This window comes from Glycine soja, chromosome 20 (assembly GCF_004193775.1).
Source record: "Glycine soja cultivar W05 chromosome 20, ASM419377v2, whole genome shotgun sequence".
Lineage (NCBI taxonomy): Eukaryota > Viridiplantae > Streptophyta > Magnoliopsida > Fabales > Fabaceae > Glycine > Glycine soja.
Genome location: NC_041021.1, coordinates 40,421,104 through 40,445,684, shown reverse-complemented (window position 1 = coordinate 40,445,684; position 24,581 = coordinate 40,421,104). Strand labels below are relative to the sequence as shown.

The 24,581-nt window shown below is 33.0% G+C and overlaps 1 protein-coding gene, 1 long non-coding RNA gene, 5 other non-coding genes and 1 pseudogene across 8 annotated transcripts; 6 read left to right on the top strand and 2 right to left on the bottom strand.

Moving 5' to 3' along the window:
• The first annotated feature begins 1,669 nt into the window (after positions 1–1,669).
• TRNAP-AGG lies at positions 1,670–1,741 on the top strand. The gene has a single exon. It is a non-coding gene; the product is annotated as a tRNA-Pro (tRNA).
• Positions 1,742–5,271: 3,530 nt separating this feature from the next.
• LOC114401459 lies at positions 5,272–16,449 on the bottom strand. Of its 2 annotated transcripts, XR_003664276.1 has the most exons (6): positions 16,209–16,449; positions 15,563–15,694; positions 14,487–14,629; positions 11,355–14,177; positions 9,952–10,026; positions 5,272–5,798 (listed from the first exon to the last, which is right to left on the bottom strand). It is a non-coding gene; the product is annotated as an uncharacterized LOC114401459 (long non-coding RNA). The 2 variants fall into 2 exon arrangements; XR_003664275.1 differs by lacking the exon at positions 15,563–15,694 and having other exon boundaries at positions 16,209–16,448.
• On the top strand, positions 8,126–8,197 carry TRNAP-UGG. Its single transcript has one exon. It is a non-coding gene; the product is annotated as a tRNA-Pro (tRNA).
• Positions 9,374–9,445, top strand: TRNAP-UGG. Its single transcript has one exon. It is a non-coding gene; the product is annotated as a tRNA-Pro (tRNA).
• TRNAP-UGG lies at positions 11,373–11,444 on the top strand. The gene has a single exon. It is a non-coding gene; the product is annotated as a tRNA-Pro (tRNA).
• TRNAP-UGG lies at positions 13,208–13,279 on the top strand. The gene has a single exon. It is a non-coding gene; the product is annotated as a tRNA-Pro (tRNA).
• Positions 16,450–18,391: 1,942 nt separating the features above from the next.
• On the top strand, positions 18,392–19,737 carry LOC114402399 (octanoyltransferase LIP2, mitochondrial). The gene is made up of 2 exons (XM_028364956.1): positions 18,392–18,580; positions 18,832–19,737. Exon 2 carries the CDS (start codon positions 18,835–18,837, stop codon positions 19,537–19,539), a length of 705 nt encoding a protein of 234 aa, XP_028220757.1. The 5' UTR covers positions 18,392–18,580; positions 18,832–18,834; the 3' UTR covers positions 19,540–19,737.
• Positions 19,738–23,052: 3,315 nt separating this feature from the next.
• Positions 23,053–24,581, bottom strand: LOC114402106 (annotated as a pseudogene).

Genomic DNA, 24,581 nt, shown 5'->3' with positions numbered 1-24,581 from the left:
GTATCTTGTTTTATAGTTTACAATATTCAGATGTGATATGTGGTAGCATACATATCAAATCACATCCCGTCTGATTTTATGCAAGCCAGTCAGAAAAGGAAAAGAAAAACTAGTATGATACCAACAGAAGTTACTTCATTCAGCTTAGTGCAGTCTGTAGTGCAACATACAAACAGATACGTATTGCAAATCATCAGTTCTTCGATTTAAAATGTTTCATAAACGTACCAATCAACAACTTTATCCATGTTGGTGAACATCTTACAAGAGATCATGAAGCAGCAACAAAATTCTCTATGGCTAATAGATTTCAGACCCTTGCAACATTAGAAGTACAAGTATTGCTTCAGTTTGTGGTAAAAAAGAGAGTGCTACCAATTTACTGATGTCATGTGGTAAAACTCAGATGTACAAGATAGAAGCAAAGTTTTAACTTCAGAGTCCACCCTAAATTAATTTCACCAAATCAATTTATTAGTTTTTAATATAATTAAAAAAACAACAAAATTTAAATAGTAAGGCTTTTGGTCTTGTATATATGATTCTCACTCAGTGCGTGAGAGGTCACTAGTTCATTTTTTGGAATGCCCTATATTTTATTGATTTGGAAGCTTGCAAGCTTGACTTGACTTGTGAACTGTTGTACTTAAATACCAACTATCGTAATTTACTATTTATAAATTTTAGCCTTTTGAAGCTGACAAGCTGGACTTGTTAGTTTGTTTACTTAAAAAACAGTAAACATCAGAGGCTGAACGTAAATGCATTGGTATTAATGATGGAATACATTAACAGTTTTGGCTAGAAGTTTATCAGTACAAAATGACAACTTGCCACTGAAAATGTAATAAAATAATATGTAGGAAGTCATAGTTGGTCTTAAAATATAAAACCAAATGTTTGATACCTTGACTAGAAAAACAAGTTCTCTTGTCTAACAATTGCCTATCCAGGTAAGCAAATCTTGTCATTTGTATGCAATCATACTGTAGATTTGACATGCACTTATAACAAAAAACTAGACATAGTGGGTATTTGGTCATGGTATGATTCTCGTTTTGGTCCCGAGTTCGATTCTCGGAATGTCTCCGTACCTTTTCATATTTATCTGTGCCTATATTATCTTCAAGTGTGTGTTTGTCATTGAATAGGCACAACAACATGCACTTCATTCTCAACCCTATTTTTTTTATATTTATTTCTGCTCGCATTGTTCTGATGTGTGTCTTCGTCATTGACTAGGCACAAGACATGCACTGCATTCTCAGCAAGAAAAGAATACTAGCAGTTGCATTTATTCCACCAAAGAGAAGGAGACAATGCAAATTTGTCTTAACGATCTGGCTATATTAGCCTTTAGATTTGAGCACCAAGACAGCTTACCAAGAGAAACGTATGTTAGGAAGTCCCATATTGCCTATCTCAATTCTCAGGATGCATTTTATATATTTGTTGGACAACTCTACTTAATGTCAATTGGTTTTAATTTAAATTCTAACATGATATTAGAGTTTGTAGGCCATCTTGATTCTTGCCTATTTAGTAGGCTCATCTGTTCTGGCAGAAACCTGTTTGGTAGAACTGAAGGGAATCTGGCATGCATAAACAATATTAAGTATTAACAAAAAAACTAGACATAAATTTGACTTTGCCCTAACTTTATCAATCTGGGCATTTGGTCTAGTGGTATGATTCTCGCTTAGGGTGCGAGAGGTCCCGAGTTCAATTCTCGGAATGCCCCTATTTTTTCACATTTATCTATGCCTGTATTGTCTTCATTTGTGTTTTGTCATTGACTGAGATTTTGGCATGTGATCTTAAGTTTAAGTATGCCATTTGAACTCTACATTTTACAATAAATTAATGTTGCTAAATCAACTATTTGATTTCAATCTTAAGTTGTGAATTGTTGTCCATGATGCCAGCTGGCACCTAGAAATATCAAAACCTTAAAAAACTATTGTACACAATTATTTCCTATCCATTACACAGGTAGCATTAGCAAGTATCTTATTTTATAATATGTTAGCTAGTCTGAAAAAGAAAAGAAAAAACTAGTGTATACTATGATGCCAACAGAAGTTACTTTATTCAACTTGGTTCAGTCTATAATGCAAATACCAATAGATGCATATTGCAAAACTTAAGTTCTTTGATTTGAAATGTTTTATAATCCAATCAACAACTCTATCAATGTTGTTGGAGTTTTTAAAAGAGATCATGAAGCAACAAACTTCTCTATTGCTGATGGATTTCAGACCCCCTGCAACATTAGAAGTACAAGTAATGTTTCAAGTTGTGATAAAAAGGAGAATGCTAGCAATTTACTGATGTCATGTGGTAAAAGGCAGATGTACAAGTTAGAAGCAAAGTTTTACTTCACAATTGTTGAATATACAGATAGAGAGAGAATTGAACAATGTCATTCCATTACTGAATATCAGAATGATACAAAAGATGCTGAGCTTCTCTTTACAAAAACTATATATAGAGAATTGAACAATGTCATTCCATCTCAAGTGTGTTTTGGCCTTTTTTTTTTACTCAAAAGTTATTTGGCAAAAAAATTCAAATTTTTTTATTTTGTTTAAAAATATTTATCTCATCTAATAAAAAAACTTTTATGAAAATAAAATATATTAGTAAAATAAATTTATTCTAATGAAAAAACATTTTTGGCCAGTTTCTCCTTTTCCATAAGAAAAGCAAAAAATAAGCCAAAAAGTCGTGCTTAGGGTGCGAGAGGTTCAAGGCTCATTCTCCTAATGCCCTTTATGTTTTTTTTTTTTTTAAAGATTTGGAAGCTGACAAGCTTGACTTGACTTGGTAATTGGTATAGTTAAATACCAACTTGCATGCTGCAGGTTTTATTTCTAAATTTTAGCCTTTTGAAGCTCTGGAAGCTGACAAGCTTGACTTATTGGCTTGTTTAGTTAAATAATAATAAGCATCAGAGGCTGCATGTGAATGCGTTGGGATGAATGAGGTGATACATTAACAGGTTTGTCTGGAAATTTTTCAGTGCCAATTAAGTGAAACTTGCCACTGACAATGTAATAAAATAATGTGTTGTAAGCCATAATTGATCTTTAAATATAAATCATGCAGAGACAACGGTACAGGTTCGGTTATAAAGAAAACCAGGTAAAAAATCTCCATTAGCAGAGGTGCTCGCACATGCATTTAATGATGGATAGTGCCCTATACATGTAAATTAGTATATATAAAACCAGAGTGGTAAATTAGTACACTCACTGATACCTTGACTCACAGGTAATCAGATCTGGTCATTTCTACATGCAATCTTACCATAGAACAAAGAGAACATGGCATGCATAAACAATTCTAACAGAACCTAGACATAGATTTCACTTTGCTCCCACCCTTTCAATGTGGGCATTTAGTCTAGGGTATGATTCTCGCTTAGGGTGCGAGAGGTCCCGAGTTCAATTCTCGGAATTCCCCTTTTTTCTTCCACATATTTATCTGTGTCTGTATTGTCGTTGTCCTCATCCTCATGTATGTTTTGTAAATGAGTAGGCACAAAGACAAGCACTGCATTCTAAGACAGAATACAATGTTTGCGGTTGCGTTTCTTCCAAAAGAACAGGAGAACGAAGATGCAAATCACAGTCTTAACAATCTGGCATGGCTGTATTAGCCTTAACAGTTGAGCTCCAAGACAGCTTGCCACGAGAACTTAGTAGTTGCTTTGATTTCCCTATCTCTCCGCAAGTTAGCAAGCATCAGTCACAACACCGAGACTATTGTATGTGATCTTAAGTCTAAGTATGACATTTGAACTCAATATTCTACAACGAGGTAAAAATATTGCTTAATCAACTATGCTATTTCAAATAGAATAACTGAATAACGAAGGCCGTCGTGAATTGTTGTCCATGATACCTGGCACCCAAAAATATCAAATTCTTATAAACAAGTGTATGTACATAATTACTTTTTCAAATATGACACCAAAGAAAGCTGCTTCATTCAGCTTAATTAGTTCAGTCTAATGCAAGATACAAACAGATACATATTGCAAAACTTCAGTTCTTTGATTTAAAATGTTTTATAAGCCAATCAACAACTCTATCAATGTTGGTGGACATTTTACAAAACATCATGAATCAACAACAAAATTCTCTATCCCTAATGGATTTCAGACCCCTGCAACATTAGAATTTAGAAGTACAAGTAAGGCTTCAACTTGTGGTAAAAAAGAGAATGCTACCAATTTACTGATGCCATCTAGTAAAAGTCAGATGTACGAGATAGGTTTACACTTCAGAATCCACCTTAAAATAATTTCACCAAATAAATTTATTAGTTTTTAATATAATTAGCAAACAACAAAATTTGCATAGTAAGGCTTTTGGTCTTGTATGATTCTCACATAGCGTGTGTGAGGTCCAAAGTTCATTCTTGGAATTCCCTACATTTTGTTTAGATTTTAATATGTTTTTGATCCTTGTAAGTTAATATTTTTTTATTTTTGGTCTTTTTAAGTTTATTTTTCTAATTCTAGTCCTTTTAAGTTTGTGCATTTTCAACTTTGATCTCTACAAGATATTTTACTCATTTTTAGTCCTTATAAGTTGATATTTTTCCAATTTTGATCTCTATAAGCATGAACTTATGGAGACTAAATAAAAAAGTTACAATCTTAGAAGGATCCAAATTGAAAAAATATAAATTTACAAGATTAAAAATAAATAAAATATGTTACATGGACCAAAATTAAAAAAATGTCAATTTACATGAACTGAAGTTAAAAAAATAAGCTTACAGGATTAAACCTTTTGTTTAGTGGAAATTTTACAAGCTTGAGTTGACTTGTTAAAATTGTTCCACTGGACTCCCAAGAACCAAAATTTGAGGACATATACTAGTGTCAACCAATACCAATATCGATAGTAAGTATGCTCTTACTTAAATTTATCCGAATTTTCTTTTTTACCTCATTTCATTCTCATTTTTTCATCCAAAAAATAATATTTAAATACTTGAAAAGATTCTTTTAATTTGTCAAGTTGCCCATTTTAATTATCGAGATCTGGTTTTAAATACCAACTATCATCAGGTATTTGTTTTTAATATAAATTTTAGCCTTTTGAAGCTCTGGAAGCTGACAAGCTTGACTTGTTAAATTGTTTACTTAAAAAAAAGCATCAGAGGCTGAATGTGAATGCGATGGGTTGAATGATGGGATACATTAACAGTTTTGGATGGAAGTTTATCACTACCTAATGACAATTTGCCACTGAAAATGTAATAAAATAATATGTTGCATATCATAGTTTGTCTTAAAATATAAAATCAGAGTGGTAAATAAGCAAACTCCCTTTGATACCTTGACTAGAAAAACAAATTATTTTGACTAACAATTGCCAATCCACGTAAGCAAATCTGGTCATTTGTATGCAATCTTACTGTAGAACTGAAGACAATGTTTCTCACACAAAATATTTTAACAGAAAACTAGTGGTATTTGGTCTAGTGGTATGATTTTCGCTTTGGGTGCCGAGTTCGATTCTCGGAATGCTCCCATGTTTTCATTTTTATCTGTGCCTGTATTATCCCTCAAGTGGGTGTTTGTCATTGACTAGGCACAAAGACATGCACTTCATTCTCAGCCAGAATAGAATACTTGCAGTTGGGTTTGTTCCATCAAAGAACAGGATACGATGTGAACTTGTCTTAACCACCGGGCTGTATTAGCCTTCACATTTGAGGACCAAGACATCTTCCCAAGAGGCACTTAGAAGTAGCCTTGATCTCTGTACCTCTCCTCTAGTCTGCAAGCATCAGTCACAACAGCACTGAGATTGTAGTCTATGATCTTATGTCTCAAGTACACCATTTGAACTCTACTTTCTACGATGCAGTAATATAGCTAAATTTACTATGTTGTTTCAAATTGAATAAGAAAGGAGGTTGTGAATTGTTGTCCATGATCACCCAAAAATATCAATCTTAAAAAAATGTATGGGCACAATTATTGTTGGTGCAGTTGTCATAAGAGATCATGAAGCAACAAAGTTCTCCACTACTGATGGATTCAGCTCCCTTCACTTATGAAAATGAAACAACATTAGAAGTACAAGTAATAATTCAGCTTGCGGTGAAAAAGAGAACGCTCCATTTTAGAGTTGTCATGTGGTAAAAGTGTATAACGCAGAAGCGAAGTTTTAACTTCAGACTCTACCGTAAATAATTTCACCAAATTGATTTATTAGTTTTTAATATAATTAGCAAGCAACAAAATTTGCATAATAAGGCATTTGGTCTAGTTGTATTGGATGAATTTGTTTCTTGCTTAGGTCGGGAAAGGTTCCAAGTTCATTCTGGGAATGCCCTTTATGTTGATGATTTGGATGCTGACAAAATTGAACTGTTAATTGGTGTTGCTAAATTTCTGACAAGTCAACAAGCATCAGGTTTTGTTTATAAATTTAGTCTTTTGAAGCTTTGGAAGACGACAAGCTTGTCTTGTTAGTTTGTTTAGTTAAATAATAATAAGCGTCAGAGGTTTCATGTGAATGCATTGGGATGAATAAAGTGGTACATTAACTGTTTCTGCTAGAAGTTTTTCAGTACCAAGTGACAACTTGCTACAGAAAATGCATGTGATAGAATAATGTGTCTAAGTCATTGTTGACCATAAAATATAAAACCAGAGGGGTAAATATATTTTTTTTATTGGCAAAGAAGGGTAAATAAGTAATCACTCTTCGAAATGATGACTAGAAAAACAAGTTATCTTGACTTACAATTGTCTATCCAGGTAAGAAAATCTGGTCATTTGTATGCAATCTTACTATAGAACTGAAGAGGCTGTGGCAGGCATAAACAATGAAATAATATTGCTAAACTTCAGTCACAACACTCAGATTTTGTTATGTGATCTTAAGTCTAAGTATGTCATTTGGACACTACATTCTACAATGAAATAATATTGCTAAATTGTTGTCCATGATGCCTGGCCCTAAAATATTAAATTCTTAAAAACAAATGTATGAACACAATTATTTATTCAAATTCATTACACATGTAACATTAGCAAGTTTCCTATTTTATACTCTACAACACTCAGATGTAATATGTGATTACCTACACATCAAATGACATGGTGTTTGATATGATGTAAGCCACTCAGAACACTCATAAAAGGAGAAGAAAAACTAGTATGACACCAACAAAAGTTACTTCATTCAGCTTGGTTCAGTCTATATTGCAACATACGTATAGATACATATGGAAAAACTTCATTTCTTTGATTTAAAATGTTTTATTAGCCAATCAAAAACTGTATCAATGTTGGTTGAGTTTCTACAAGAGATTATGAAGCAACAAACTTCTCAATTGCTGATGGATTTCAGCTCCCTGCACTTATGAAACAACGTTGAGGGTGCAAGTAATGCTTTAACAGGTAAAAAATGAGAATGCTACCAATACTTATGTCATGTGGTAAAAGTCATATGTACCAGTTAGAAGCAAAGTTTTAAGTTCAGAATCTACCCAAAAATAATTTTACCAAACCAATTTTATAGTTTGTAATATAATTAGCAAACAACAAAATTTTCATATTAGGGCTTTCGGTTTTTATGGTATGATTATCACTTAGGGTGTGAGATGTCACAAGTTCATTCTTGGAATGACCAATATTTTGATGATTTAGATGCCGACAAGCTTGACTTTACTTGTTAATTGGTGTACTTGTAAATTTTAGCCTTTTGAATCTCTGGAAGCTGACAGGTTTGATTTGTTAATTTGTTTAGTTAAATAACATTAAGCATCAGATGCTCCTTGCAAATGCATTGGAATGAAGGATGTGATACATTAAAAGTTTTAACTGAAAGGTTTTCAGTACCTAGTGACAGCTTGCCCCTGAAAATGTAATATAATAAGGTACTGCAAGTCACGTTTGATCTTAAAATATGAGACCAGAGGGGTGAATAAGTAAACTCTCTTTGATACCTTGACTGGCAATTGCCTATCCAGGTAAGAAAATCTGGTCATTTGTATGCAATCTGACTATAGAACTGCAGACAATGTGACAGGCATAAACAAATTTAAAAGAAAACTAGACATAGATTTGACTTAGCCCTCTCTCCTTCAATATGGGCATTTGGTCTAGTGGTATGATTCTCGCTTTGGGTGCGAGAGGTCCCGAGTTCGATTCTCGGAATGCCCCTATTTTTTCATATTTATCTGTGCCTATATTATTTTCATGTGTGTGTTTGTCATTGACTAGGCACAAAGACATGCACTGCATTCTCAGCCCCTATTTTCTCATATTTATCTGTCCTTGTATAATTCTCATGTGTGTTTCACATTGACTAGGCACAAAGACATGCTCTGATTCTCAGGCAGAAATGAATACGCAGTTTGTTTCTTCCACCAAAAGAACAGTAGAACATGTGAATCAGTCTTAGCAACCTGGCTGCATTAGCCTTCACAGTTAAGCACTTTGACAGCTTGCCACAAGACACTTAACATTTGCTTTGGTTTCTGTATCTCTCCAAAAGTTTGCAAGCATCAATCACAACACTGAGATTGTGGTATGAGCTCTTAAGTCTAACTATGTCATTTCAACTACATAATATTGCCAAATCAACCACGTTATTTCAAATTGAACAGGGAAGGAGGTTGTGAGTTGTTGTCCTTGATGTCCAGCACCCAAAAATATCAAAATTTTATAAACAAATGTATGACCACAATTATTCATTCCAATCCATTACACATGTGGCATTAGCAAGTAGCTTTTTCTATAATTTACAACACTCAGATGTAATATGTGATAACCTACATTATACATATCAAATCACATGCTGTATGATTTGATGTAAGCCAGTCAAAAAAGGAAAAGAAAACCTAGCATGACACCAACAGAAGTTACTTCATTAAGATTGGTTCAGTCTGTAATGCAACATACAAATAGGTAATACATATTGCAAAACTTCATTTCTTCTCCTATAAGTGCTTATGGAGAAGCTTATCCAAACAAACCTTAGTCCAGGGAATGCTTTATAGAGATACACTCAATAAAGAAATTATGCTTTCTTTATTTTCTGATCCACTTCCAATCAGATAAAATAATAATTTTGGCTAGAAGTTTTTCAGTACCAAGTGACAGCTGGCCACTGAAAATGTAATATGATAATATGTTGCAAGTCATAGTTGGTCTTAAAATATAAAATCCGAGGGCTAAATAAGCAAACTCTCTTTGACTGGAAACTTCCTATCCAGGTAAGCAAAACTGGTCATTTGTGTGCAATCTTATTGTAGAAGTGAAGACAATGTGGCATGTATAAACAATTTTAAGAGAAAACTAAACATAGATTTGACTTAGCCCTTTCCCCTTCAATGTGGGCATTTGGTCTAGTGGTATGATTCTCGCTTTGGGTGCGAGAGGTCCCGAGTTCGATTCTCGGAATGCCCCTATTTTTTTCCATATTTGTCTGTCCCTGTATTTCCCTCAAGTTTGTTTTTCTTATTTAAGTCTCAAGTACATCATTTGAACTCTAGATTCTACAATGAAGAAACATTGCTAAAGCAACTATGTTATTTCAAATTAAAAAAGGAAGGAAGTTTTGAATTATCCATGATCCTTATGCCTAGCACCCAAAAATATCAATCTTAAAAGCAAATGTATGAGCACAATTATTTCTTCATGTCCATTACACATTTAGCATTAGCATTGATCAGGTATCTTATTTTATAATTTACAACACTCAGATGTGATATGTGATAACCCACATATCAAATCACATGCTGCCTGATTTAATATAAGCTAGTCAGAAAAGGAAAAGAATAACTAGTATGAGACCAAAAGAAGTTACTTCAATAGTTCAATCAGCTTGGTTCAGTATGTAATGCAATATACAAACAGATACATATTGCAAAACTTTGATTTAAAATGTTTTATAAGCAAATCAACAACTGTACCAGTGTTGGTGGAGTTTTTATGAGATCATGAAGCAACAAACTTCTCCATTGCTTATGGTCATGGATAGCATCCCCCTGCACTTATGAAACAACATAAAAGTACAAGTGATGTTTCAATTTGTGGTAAAAAGAGAATACTACCAATACTGATGATGTGTGGTAAGAGTTAGGATGTATAAGTTTGAAGCGAAGTATTAACTACAGAATTCACCTTAAATTAATTTCACCAAATTGATTTATTAGTTATTAATACAATAAGCAAACAACAAAAATTTCATAATAAGGCATTTGGTCTATCCGTATGAATATGATTCTTGCTTAGGGTGTGATGTTAAAGGTTCCAAATTAATTCTCAGAATGTCCTTTATTTTGGTGATTTGGAACCTGACAAGTTTGACTTGACTTGTTAATTGGAGTAGATAAATACTAACAAGCATTGGGTTTTATTCCTAAATTATAGCCTTTTGAAGCTTTGGAAGGTGACAAGCTTGTCTAGTTAGCTTGTTTAGTTAAATAATAATAAGCATCAGAGGCTGCATGTGAATGCATTGGGACGAATAAAGTGATATATTAACAGTTTTGGCTGCAAGTTTTTAAGCAGCAAGTGACAGCTTGCCACTGAAAATGAGATAGAATAATGTGTTGTAAGTCATTGCTGAACTTAAAATATGAAACCAGAGAGGGTAAATAAGTATACTCTCTTTGATATCTTGATTCTTGACTAGAAAAGCATGCTACACCTTGACTGACAATTCTCTATCCAGGTAACAATATCTGGTCATTTATATGCAACCTTATCATAGAACTGCAGACAACATGTGATGCATAAATAATTTTACTAGAACAAAGAAGCAAATAATTTTATTTCTCTGGTACTGTTTGAATAGTACATGTACTGATTTATATATAGGTCCTGTTTGGATAAACTTCTATAGAAGCACTTTTAGGAGAAGAAAATAATGAGATGAGCTTCTCCATAAGCTAAAATGAGCTTTTGATTAGCTAACCATTAGTTACTTTGTAGATGTCCTCTCATCTTTTATAGAAGTTATATGAGAGAGCTTCTACAAATTAGCTGATGGAAAGATCATTTTGGCTTAAGGAGAAACTCATCTCATCATTTTATTCTCTTAGAAGTGCTTCTAAAGTAGCTTATCCAAACATGCCCATAGGTAGAAGTAGCCCCAAAGAGGAAACCAAATTTGCTATAATCGGGAAGCAATAAATAGCTGATCATCTATGATCTGATCAAAATTCAGATTTTATCCAAATCTGATTCTGAACAGATTTATTACAAAATCAAAATCAACTAATCAAGGCATAAATTAGGAAATAATTGATACAAAATCATGGACAAACTTGCAACAAATTTCATCAGAAAACCAGACATAGATTTGACTTACCCCACTCCCTTTCAATGTGGGCATTTGGTCTAGTGGTATGATTCTCGCTTTGGGTGCGAGAGGTCCCGAGTTCGATTCTCGGAATGCCCCCATTTTTTCATATTTCTGCCCCCATTTTTTCATATTTATTTGTTCCTGTATTGTCCTCATGTGTGTTTTCTCATTGACTAGGCACAAAGACAAGGACTGCATTATCAGCAAACTAGCATAGTTGCAGTTCTTCCACCAAAACAACAGGAGAAGATGTGAATCAGTCTTCACAATCTGGCTCCATTATCCTTCACAGTTGAGCATCAAGATAGCTTGCCAGGAAGCACTAAGCAGTTGCTTTTATTTCCAAATCTCTCCACAAGTTTGTAAGCATCAGTTAAATTACTGAGATTGAGGTATGTAATGTCTAAGTCTAGTTGTGACATTTGAACTCTAAATTCTACAATGAAGTAATATTGCTAAATAAACTATGTTATTTCAAATTGAATAAGGAAGGAGGTTATGAATTGTTGTCCATGATGCCTGGCACCCAAAAATATCAACATCTTATAAAAACAAATGTATGAACACAATTATTTATTCAAATTTCATAACAAATGTAGCATTATCAAGCATCTGATTCTATAATTTACAACACTGAGATGTAGTATATATGTGATAACCTAGGGATCAAATCACATGCTGTTTATTTTAATGTAATCCAGTCAGAAAAGGAAAAGAAAAACTAGTATGACACCAACAGAAGTTACTTGTTTCAGTTTGGTCAGTCTGTCGTGCAACATACAAATAGATGCATACTGCAAAACATCAGTTCTTTGATTTAAAATGTTTTAAGCCAACCAAAAACTTGTATCAATGTTGGTGGATTTTTTACGAGATGAAGAAGCAACAAACTTCTCTATTGCTGATGGATTTCAGCTCCCTGCACTTATGAAACAACACTAAAAGTACAATGTTTCAACTTGGGTAAAAAAGAGAATGCTACCAATTTACGGATGACGTGTGGTAAAAGTCAGGAAGCACGAGTTAGAAGCCAAGCTTTAACTTCAGAATCCACCCAAAAATAATTTCACTAAAACAATTCATTAGTTTTTAATAGAATTAGCAGACAACAAAATTAGCATAATAAGACTTTTGGTCTTGTGGTACAATTCTCGGAATGTCCTATACTTTGATGATTTGGAAGCTTACAAGCTTGACTTGACTTGTTAATTGGTATACTTAAATACCAATAAGCATAAGATATTATTTCTAAATTTTAACCTTTTGAAGCTCTAGATGCTGACGAGCTTGACTTGTTAGGTTGTTTATTTATATAAACAATAAGCGTCAGAGGCTCCATGTGAATGTGTTGGGATGAATGATGTGATACATTAACATTTTTGGTTGGAAGATTTTCAGTACTAAGTGACAACTTGGACTTGCCACTGAAAATGTAATAGAATAATATGTTGCAAGTCATGGTTGGTCTTAAAATATAAAACCAGAGGGGTAAATTTAAAGCAAGTTACCTTGACTGAAAATTGCCTATCCAGGTATGCAAATCTGGTCATTTACATGCAATCTAAATATAGAACTGCAAGCAAGGTGGCATGCATAATCAATTTTAATTGAAAAAATTTGATCTAACAATCCAATAAAAAAGTCAAAATATAAAATCAGGGGTAAATAAGAAAACTCCCTTTGTACCTTGACTAGAAAAATAAGTTATCTTGACTGACAATTCTATCCTGGTAAGCAAATATGGTCAATTGTAATTCTGTATACAATCTTACTGTAGAACTGAAGACAATGTGGCATGCATAAATTTTTTTAACAAAACACTAAACATACATTTGATTTAGCCTTTACCCCTTCAGTGTGGGCATTTGGTCTAGTGGTATGATTCTCGCTTTGGGTGCGAGAGGTCCCGAGTTCGATTCTCGGAATGCCCCTATTTTTTTTAATATATATCTGTGCCTGTATTGTCCTCAAGTGTGTGTTAATCATTGACTAGGCACATAGGCATGTACTGCATTCTCAGCCCCTATTTTTTCATATTTATTGTGCCTGTGTTATTCTCAAATGTGTGTTTGTCATTCACTAGGCACAAAGACTTGCACTGCATTCTCAACCAGAAAAGAACACTTGCAGTTGTGTTTCTTCCACCAAAAGAATAGGAGATGTGAATCAGTCTTAACTATCTGGCTGCATTAGTGTTTTCATGTAAGCATAAAAACTGCTTGGCATGCTATGACACGCTTAGCAGTTGATTTGATTTCTGTATCTCTCCACAAGTTTGCAAGCATCAGTCACAACGCTGAGAGTGTGGTATGTTATCTTATGTCTAAGTACACCATTTGAACTCTACATTTTACAATGAAGTAATATTGCTAAATGATCTATGTTATTTCAAGCTGAATTAGGAAGGACGTTGTGGATTGTTGTCCATGATGCCTGCCACTCAAAAATATCAATCTTTGAATAATATTATGAAAACAATTGTTTATTCAAATCCATTGCATATGTAGCATTAACAATTGTCTTACCTTATAATTCACAACTCTCACATGTAATTCGTTAGAATGTACATATCAAATCACATGTTGTCTGGTTTGGTGTAAGCTAGTCAAAAAAGGGAAAAGAAAAACTAGTATCACACCAACAGAAGTTCAATCAGCTAGGTTCATCTGTAATACAACATACAAATAGATCAATAGGGCAGAACTCAAGCTTCAGTTCATCCATTTAGAATGTTTTACAAGCCAATCAATAACTGTATCAATGTTGATGGAGTTTTTACAGGAGATCATGAAGCAACAAACTTCTCTACCATTGATGCATTTCAGTCCCCTGCACATATGAAACAAATATTGAAAGTAAAGCACATTCTGAAAGTTAAATTGTTTAAATGAAATTATTAAACCACATTAGAAGTTGCAGACAGAATAAAGCACGTTACTTAGTAGCTATCCTTAAGATGGTGAAAGAAAAGATGATAATAACTTTGCAGCTACAATTATCTGACGTGCACATGCTGTGATTTGACTTGTAATTTCTTGTATTATGGAAATGTTTAAGCAAACTTTTGCTTTAATCAGCATTATACCCAACTTGGCTACGTGCATCTGAACATCTAATACACCTAGACATGATACTTACATCTGCTCTGTCAGGTCTTGCTTAGACAATGCCCCAGGTTTGTCAATCTTATTACCCAAAATAAGCATAGGAATCCCACTTAAAGAAGGTTTGCTCAACAAGTCATGAAGTTCATTTAGAGACAGATAAATTGTCATGATCAGCTGCGTCAACAACATAACTGTGAGTTCCACATAAAAAAATGATATCAATCATACGTTAAGATCTTAACCATATATATAAAATCTAAAATGAAATTATACAGTAAGTTGGAAAAAAAAGTGTGAAGTTGAAAATTTGTGTTGCCTTGGATGGAAACAACATACTCCTTTCAATTGTAAATTTGTAATCACATTATCCTAATAATTTTCACTTTTCACATTGATGCAATTAATTCCCCCTGTGATGCTGATGTGTCATATGATTGAATGATGCATCACTCGCTTTTATTTACTTTTCTGGCTAGAAAATAGCACAGCACAATGCCACGTCAACGAAGAGAAAGAGAGTTCACTTCATTCTGATCTCAATAAGTAAAAGAGCTGCAAGGTGAGATTGCAACAGTATTTTCATGGAACCTTAGAAGTTGGAACAATCATATTTTTCAATGTGGGAAACATAAATATAAAGTTTCAAACTAGCAAAGTAAATCCTACTTTTTTTTTCTAATTATATAGTTTCTTGGCATTAATTTTATTTCTGTTGTCAAATTTGAAATTTCTCATTCCTATTTCTTTGGAATTGAAGAAGCAAAAAGGAAAAACTACAGATGTTACAGGGAGAAAGGCATATGAAACTTTTCATTAGATAAGAAAAGACAATATTTCAGTGAGTGGTCTAATGATTGTGTGTTTCAAAGTGTTTAGAGGGCATGCACAATTGCTGAAACAGCATGACAGTATCTCTCCCACATACTTCGAAACCTTGATTGACCTCCAAGGTCCTATAACTTTATTGTTACATTCCCTTTAGTTACCTTTTTCATAATAAATCCTACCTGTAGGTAACAAAGTTCAACAAGTAAATTTGCAGAGAAACAAATTAACCTCAAATCAGTGGAAATAGACAACTTGATACAGTATGGAAAGCCAGTGTACCGTAGGAAATGAAATGGAAAATTAATCATGTAGAAGGTCTGGTAAGATACTGCAATAACATTTATAAGTGATGTTTTCCCAGCATCCTGAAGGCCAACCAAAGATAACTCCATTTCTTGCTTGAAAAAGAGGCTATCATTGGACAAGAGTAAGAGAAACAAATGTTTACAAATTCCACTATGAAGGTCATTCAATTAATCCTGTTCAATGAAATATCAATAGAACATACACACACACACACACACACACATATATGAAGAAGCATTTCAGTTCAAAAGGAAGAGCTACATGATATAATAGATTAAGAGAATCCTAGCAAGTCATAATCGCAACTTAATGTTATATATGCAGTATGTATTGTACTGAAAATAAGTAAATAACTAACTCATGAGTCATCATGTCACCAATCTCTTATTTATGCTTTCATATTTACTATAGGACTCATGGAGTAACACGTTCCGGTACATGATTTTTTTTTGTTTTTTTGTTGAGTTTGATGAGATCGATCATTGGCAACAAAAATATGCGACTGAGCATGACAAAACAATAGAAGTATGAATCTTAAATTTTCTGACAGATAATATTGAGCATGCATCCAAAGAAGAAGGAAAAGAAAGAGAAAAATGGTGGTAGCTAGTAAGTTCACCTGCGTAACCAATTGCCGAAGGCCTCCCATAACCCCATTGATTCAATGGAAACACTTTACTTTTTCGATTTCAACAAGTAACAACATTGCGCTTTTCTTTCTATTCCCTTGTTTGTTTTACCCTTTCAAAATGTAGAACAGGACATCTTAAGTACAATTCAAGATTATCTAAAAAAAAGTACAATTCAAGATAATACAAAACTACCAGTACAAATATGAAGTGTTTATTTTATCGCAGAAGAATGTTGTTTCGATTGTAAGTAAATGGATGTAATTATTTCGGAATATTGACATCATTATCGTAAATAGTAAATATACATGTAAAATATTGAGATAATAAATATAAAATCATTATTTATCTTAATTATTTTAAAGTGCAAATGTAATTATTTTAAATTTCTCAAAATGATTATTATGAAGATGATCTTATAAAACAGAGTATAGAACCCACTAGAGTTGAAAAAATAAAATAAAAAGATTGGAAGATGAAAATTCTTCAATAATTATCTCCATGGATTTTCTTATAATTTGGGTATATTATTTAGGGATAAATATTTTAGAAATAGGATTAAATAATTATGGTTCATTTACTCCAAATTGAATCAAAATAAGTAATAAATAACTTCAGAAATATAAATATCGAAAATATAATATATATATATATATATATATATATATATATATATAATAACAAACAAAATTTCGAATAAAATAATTGAAAATCCTTTGAATCAATTATTATAGTAGTGATTCAAGGAAATCTCGGGACAATAAATATATTTAATTATAATTCAATCCATATGTTATTAATATAACATAAAAGAATAACAAATAAAATTTCAAATAAAATAATTAAAAATCCTTTGAATCAAGTATTATAGCAGTGATTCAAGGAGTTCTCACGACAATAAATCTATTTAATTATAATTCAATTCATATGTTATTAATATATCAAACAAGAAATGTACATTTTTTTTATTGTGTATAGGATTTATTTCTATTTTTATTTATTTTAAATGCTATTTTTTTTGTCTTTATTCCATCATTCCACAAATTCGAATCTTGCTAATAGATAGAATAGCTTCAGGGTCTACTGATGGGATTGGGATAAAATGCACTTCATCATAGATTTAAATCTGGGTGCAAAAATTATATTAAAAAAATGGAGTATAATTAATTAAATCAAGATGCATTTATACTTATATTAACACAACATTCTTTTTGTATTATTATGTTTTTTTTTCATTTATCAGGAATATTTATACATATCCATATAAACTTGTACATATTGACTTATAGATTGTCCATCTGGCTATAAGAAAAGGAAAAAAAAAAGGACTCAAAGAAGAAGAAATAAAAAAAGGATAACATTTCAATTTTTTTAAAATATATTGGATATTAAAAAATTAAATAATATAGGAAGAATAACCCTTCTTTCCTCTGCACTGTGCATAGCTCAGGCCTAATGCTAGTTTCTTATAAAAATTGCGGTTTGGAGAGCCCACACACGGCAAACCATATAACTAACACACACACACACACACATATATATATATATATATATATATATATATATATATATATATATATATATAAAATTACTAAAACATATAATGTCTCCCGTTATTTATATAAATATACATGCTTACTATTTATAATATAAATTCGAATTGAAAAACCCAAATTTATACTATGATTTAAAAAAAAATAGATTTTTACATTGAGAATTCAAATTTCCCATTCTGAATTTTCAACATGTTTTTTTTTCATTTTTTAAAAATAATTTTTGAAATAATATAAATAAAGGAAATTAATAAAATTAGAGAAGATTATAAATTAAAAAAATTAGTTAAAAATATTATAATGTAAATGTTTTTAAATTTATAATTTTCTCTAATTTTATTAATTTCTTTTATTTATATAATTTTTTTAAAAATATTTTTAAAAAAATTTAAAATAAAAAAGTGAAAAATATATGTTGAGAATTTGGGTTGGGAGAACCCAAATTCTCAATGTAAAAACCTAATTTTTTTTTTTAAATCACAGTGTAAATTAGGATTGTTTAATTCGAATTTATATTATGAATAATAAACATATTGGTGGTCTAAATAATGGGAGAATTGTATATTTTGGTAAAAAAAATAAAAAAAATTGTTGTATATATGGGTAAAAAATCACCTTTCCTTACCCAAGGCGTTCCTTGCGTGCGAGAGGGATCAGAACGAGACAGAGTTATCTCAAGTTCGAATCTTTGGAAAAATTTCTAACCTCGGACAGATATTTTTCACTTGCGTGAACCGTTTGAGAAGCCAAATTACGATATCTGAGACATCAGAGAGCAATAGTTGCCGTTCTACTTCTCAACCCTTTTGGTAATTTTCTATGGTTTATTATTTTTCTCCTTCTCTTTTCTTTGTTCCGTGATTGATGCATGTTGAACGAATGAGAATCGATTTCTTGGTACTCATATAAGCATTTCTTTGCACAATTGATGGGTTCAAGCTGGAATTTCAATTTAGCCACTGTTGCCTAGCCCCTGTTTGTGATAATGCTTAACTCTCTTCTTCACTCTCTTAGCATAAGAACATGTTATGTATTCAATTAATAATGTATTTGTGAATAGGGAATGAGGGGTTTGCGAAGCCTTGAGGTTTGGAAACTGGGAGTTGTCAACTATTTGGATGCATTGAAACTGCAGGAAAAACTGGCCTTGGATAGAAAACTTCATAGGAGATGTGATACTCTTCTGTCTTTGCAACACCCCCCTACATACACTGTTGGCAAAAGGCAAACTGTTCACAATTTGTTAATCCCCCAATCAGAATTGGAGAAAATTGGAGCTGAACTTCACTACACACAAAGGGGAGGAGACATTACATTTCATGGTCCCCACCAAGCCATTTTGTATCCTATCATATCGCTCCGTGACATAGGACTTGGCGCTCGAAGTTTTGTAGAGAAAATTGAGTTAACCATGATTAAACTGGCTGCTATGTATGGTGTGAAAGCTTGTCCTGGACAAAGTGGCGAGACTGGGGTATGGGTTGGAGAAAGGAAGATAGGTGCGATTGGTGTTCGGATATCAAGTGGAATCACTTCTCATGGAATGGCATTTAACATTGATCCTGATTTGAGCTACTTTAAGAACATTGTTCCCTGTGGAATTGTGGATAAAGAAGTAACATCTTTGAGAAGGGAGACAGATTCTGTCCTTCCTGAGGAAGAAATAATACAGGAGCAGTTGATTTCATGTTTTGCAAGAATCTTTGGTTATAGTGACCTGATCCGGAAGGAGGATGCTTCAATATTTTTTGATAAAGAAACTGAATGAGATTCAGCTAGCTGATAATTGTACAACATTTGTTTTTTTCTTTCGTTCTTTGAGAAATCTTGTATGATACATTAATTGGCCAAATCCTGTGCAGTCTGCATTTGTTTCTTTTTTTTATTTTTTTCTGAATTTTTGTGATAGACTGATAGTTGATAATCATAAACCTAATTCAATAGATTGATTCCAATAATTAAATAATATGTTGTGTGTTGAATGATAAAAACACATTACTTAACTTTATATATTTGATTGTTTGTGACTTTTTTTTCCTTCTTCTCCAGTGACTTGAAAAGTAGATATAATAGTCAATTTGGGTGTAGTGGCGATGAAAATAATGCATCTTTACAATACTAAGATGTTGATTCCCTCATTCTCACACTCATCCTATCTTTACACGAGTACTGCACGTGTTAAATAGTGAGTGAGTACTTGGTAGGTAGTGTGTTGTGATGCTAACATGAGTTGGAACATGGAAGTGATCTTGACTTCATGACCGTGTGTGCTAATTGCTAAATAATGAGCTACGGTATTGCTGTGGCATATTTATTCCTCTTAAGATCGGGTGTGGAAAATCAGACCAGAGATTGTTGTGTTGAGACTACAAATTTCAATTAAATTTCTTTTCCAATAAGAACAAGTTTACTTCTGTCACGTGACCAAACAAATAGCAAAGCAAAGGCAAAGTACCCATAAGGAGAATTATGGACTTTCTGATGACAACTTAGACAACAAGTTTATTTTTTGGATCATTATGATATTGATGTGATATATTTATTAATTTTGTTAATAATTAATTTCTACCAGGAAACTTAATCGACCGTTAGTGGAGTCTTTCCTCCCAATCATATTTTTTTTATTCATAAGACTCAAACTTGAAACCTTACTTAAGAGGATCAAGTCCATAACCACTCGGAAAAATGACTTGTTGGTTAAGACAACAAGCTCATGAATCAAAGTCACTTGCATAAACAATAAGTGACATCTGACGGAAATTAGCCAACATAAGCAAAACAATCAACCATGTAGAAAGGTGCTTTCGCATTCAAGGGGAGCTGCTCCAGAACATTATTGATGAACCAATTTGATTAAACTAGCCAATTAATCTATAATTAAAATATTTCTTTAAGGTTGCTAGTGCAAATTCTATTTTATTATTGCTGACATGGATCACATGTTTTTTCTCGGCTGAAAGAATATTTGAAGCCGCAGTCTCACATGCAAGTTTGATTCTAAACGAGTAAGACATTTTGATTTAAAAACATCCATTATTAAAAGCAAAATTTTATTCCATACCAAATTTAAAAAAAAACGAAAAGAAACCCACATCCTATATTAAAATATCTGCGAGAGACCTCAAAACTGTATCAAATACCATACAAAAAAAATGGTTACATACTTTAATGGAGCAAATCCAGCTATTTATAGAAAATTTACCTTTTCTGTGTATAAATATCTTTCATAAACATGATGTGTATATAAGTAGAATTCGTAAGTTATTGAATTCTATACAATTATAGAATTGCACGCAAACTAACCAGTTACAAGTAGGAATATAATGAACTCACTATAGTGTTTTATGTCGTGCATGTGGAGCGGAAAATGATGCTTCCCTGGGAGGAAGATACTTCATGCTCCTGGAAAGTAATCTTACCCTGCTAAGTTTAGCTGTGCCTGTCACACAGAAATACAAAATAATAATGTAAGATAATATGGTCAAGAATGTCAGCAAAATGAGGAAAGGAAACCCATTAGATATCATGTTATTAGTCACATGATATAATATTAGCATGTGATGGAAAGATTGTGGAAATGTCAGAAAAGTATGGGATTTGATTAAGGATCACATGATTAGCTCCTTCCATTCCATGTTCCTACCCCACAACACAACAAAGATGTGGCAGGTTAACTAATCCATGCATCATCCTTCTCCTTCCTCTTCAATTCCCTAAATCTGAATCTTTTACACAGCTATTGAGTATTCATTGGCTGAAAAAACCTTAAATACGTTTCATTTCATCCTTTTAAAATAGTGCAAGCTACCTAAACCTCTTTGTTCTCCATTGTCCATCATAGTCTTCACTCTTCAACCACCAACAAACAATAAAAAAAGATTGCTACACCTCAGATTCACCACTGTACTTCTCCCTTCTTCTATCTTAGGCACAAACTACAACATAAACAAGCCTAGAAACTTTTCTATGGGATAGTTCCAAGCACCAGAACTCCATTCTTTTAACTATCTTCAATTGTTGATTTCACAAGACCCTGCCATGAGAACCACTCAACGTGCTTTGGTGGGTCTATTTGTCTTAATTCTCACGCACTTCATCATTTTCTCTATAGTTTCAATGACTACTGAGACTAGAAGTAATCTGATAGGTAGGTGCCCACCACGGAAGCTGCTAGATCGTGTCTCCTACTTCTCTGCAAGTTTAGATAAATTAAAAATAGTTAATGAGGCTCCTCAGAGATCAGTAAATACAAGTTTAAGGAAGAATCCTCCAAGCAACTCAAACCCAACCCATAACAAGTGACTTTGATTTCATTTATGTGTGGAGATCTCAATTGGAAGGAGGAATTAAGTCTAATTCATCCCTTTCTACATTTTTGCAATTGGTCAAGCTAACTGTTGGATAGGTAGGAAAGCTGGTTTTGCAATCAATATCACATTTTTTTACTTAGCTGTTAGGACTTTGTTGAATTTTACTTTTGTTTTGGACCACAGTAAGAGTTCTTAGTTGATGTAGTAGGAACTTTATGTAGCATGGTTTTGTACTTATGTTTTATTAGGTTAGATCACTAGTTGGAAGCAGGTTTCTGACAAAAGAGTACATTTTTGGTTTAGAGATTACTGAAAATAAAATGTGTTCATTAGTTTCTTTGTGGCAATATTAGAACTTTTACCTTTTCCTCATGGATCTATCTAACATTAAAAGGTACTCCCATCCATCTTTCTATGATGTTCTGACTTCAGAGTACTGATACTGAAAATCATCCCTTAACAATCTGATCTTGCAAATTGCCCTCTCTACCTTTTTGAGATTTTTCTCACTTGATCTACCCTTGGCTGCAGTATAACATCAGCACAAATGACAAGATAATATCTCAATCTTTCTTGTTATTTACTGGTAACTTGACTTATTTCTCCGACCAATAACTTCACTAACTATTTAGTATTTATGTAACTAATTATCAGGTACCAATAAGGACTGCCCCCCCGAGTATGGATTCACGAATCCTCATTCTTCTCTTTATTCATATGGGCTTGGACCGTTAAACTAGAAAAGGAACTCAGCCCATTCAGAAAATGGATGTCTTAAGTGAGACCTTAAACATCTTAACCTCCTTTATTATTTATAGGTAACATGACTTATTTCTTCAACCAACAAGCTTAACTAACTCTCTATGTATTTATGTGATTAACTATCTAATAGATATTTATCAAAATCACTTGTATATGTTTTATGTTGGAGTATGAGAAATAACATTGTTAGTTGTAGGATTTTGAAAACAAGAATAATCAACCATGATGCTGCAAGCCACTTTATTACAATCATTCAACTTTACACATGCAATGACTGCTTGCTTCAACAGAAGCATAACATTTTATGCACCCACTTTCACATGAATGGCTTCCAGTGGATTAGAGGATATGTAACAGTTACATCATAATCGTCATGGTGCAGTGAAATATCTACAACTCCTCTATTGTCTGCTGTGGCAATATGAGACCCAGTTCCCCACTCCTGAATCAGCTTGCACACAACGTCTCTAGCAGCAGTATTTTTGAAAGTCTCATCGGCTAGCATCGTGGTGTTGAAACCAGCTGGTGCTGGACCAGAAAACATTATAATCCCTTCAACAGCAGGATGAGAATAAGACTCTCTTAGTACCTCTTCCAAGTACTCTGCCTACTCAAGAAACAAGAATGAGAAAAGTAAAGGTAATGTCAGTAACCTGGCTGGTACGTTGAGATTTCTTTTTTTCTTTTTTTCTGACAGATAACAAGATAAATTTGGTTTATTTTCCATTAAGGAATCTTTTAAAGGAACTAAAGAAAAAAAAAATCGATAGTTTAATTTCCATGTTCTATCAATGAAAAAAAATCATTTGCACTATCAACCAATCATAAATTATTCCAGGTATGACTTTACTGACAAGTGACTTTGATTTCCATGTTCTTTACTAACATTCTAATTAAACTCTAATTTTTTTTACTATTGGTGTGAAGCATCCAATTTTACGGATGACTAATCTCCGCCGTAAAATTGGCTAACCATCTATAATAGACTTTCCCCTCTCAATCACGTTTTTAGCATCTTTAAGACTTGAATACAAGACCTTGTTTAAGGGATTCAAACCCAATTTCACTCAACAAGTTGGTTCAAGGGGGAGAAGTTTATTGGAATATTTTCTGATGTTGAGGAAATACCTGACTAGGTTGTGGATCCACACTTGCTTCTGTGAGCCATATTGGAAGTACAGTTGTAGCAAGAAGATCAAGACCTGACCTCATATAAGCAAGATTTGGTTGGCCACTGGCAAAATGTCCTTGCAACCCTATTGCTGCTGACATTCCAGAAACTCCTGGAAATGACAGAATCTCCTTAAGTTTCTTTATATATTTGGCTGGGCAGGAAGCCTCATCCCCACTAGCTATATTCAATGATGTTAAACTCATTCAGGAACATCTTTGTCTTTGGATCAAGCTTGTTATCTGTTGTATATGCTGCTGAAGAGGCATTTTCACTGAATTTGTCCTCCTAAAAGTGGAAGTGGATATTCTCATTCATCACATCCCATGCAATCAGTTCTCCTTTGTATCTTGAAACCACAGATTTCATACTTTCAGCTGCTGCTTCTCCTGATTTCTCAGATGATAGGGTCTTAACCCATTCTGGCAGTTGTTTTGGATTGTCCTAGAAAATGTTATGGCCCCTCACAGAAATGCCATTCTCTTTGGTAAATTTCATCATGGCATCTGGGATAGTGTAGTTTTCCTCTGTACTATACCACTTCATCTCATTGGTGAAGGATGTCAT

Coding starts and splice junctions, on each gene's coding strand:
- LOC114402399 (XM_028364956.1), top strand. CDS start 18,835: ATGAGGGGTTTGCGAAGCCTTGAGGTTTGGAAACTGGGAGTTGTCAAC.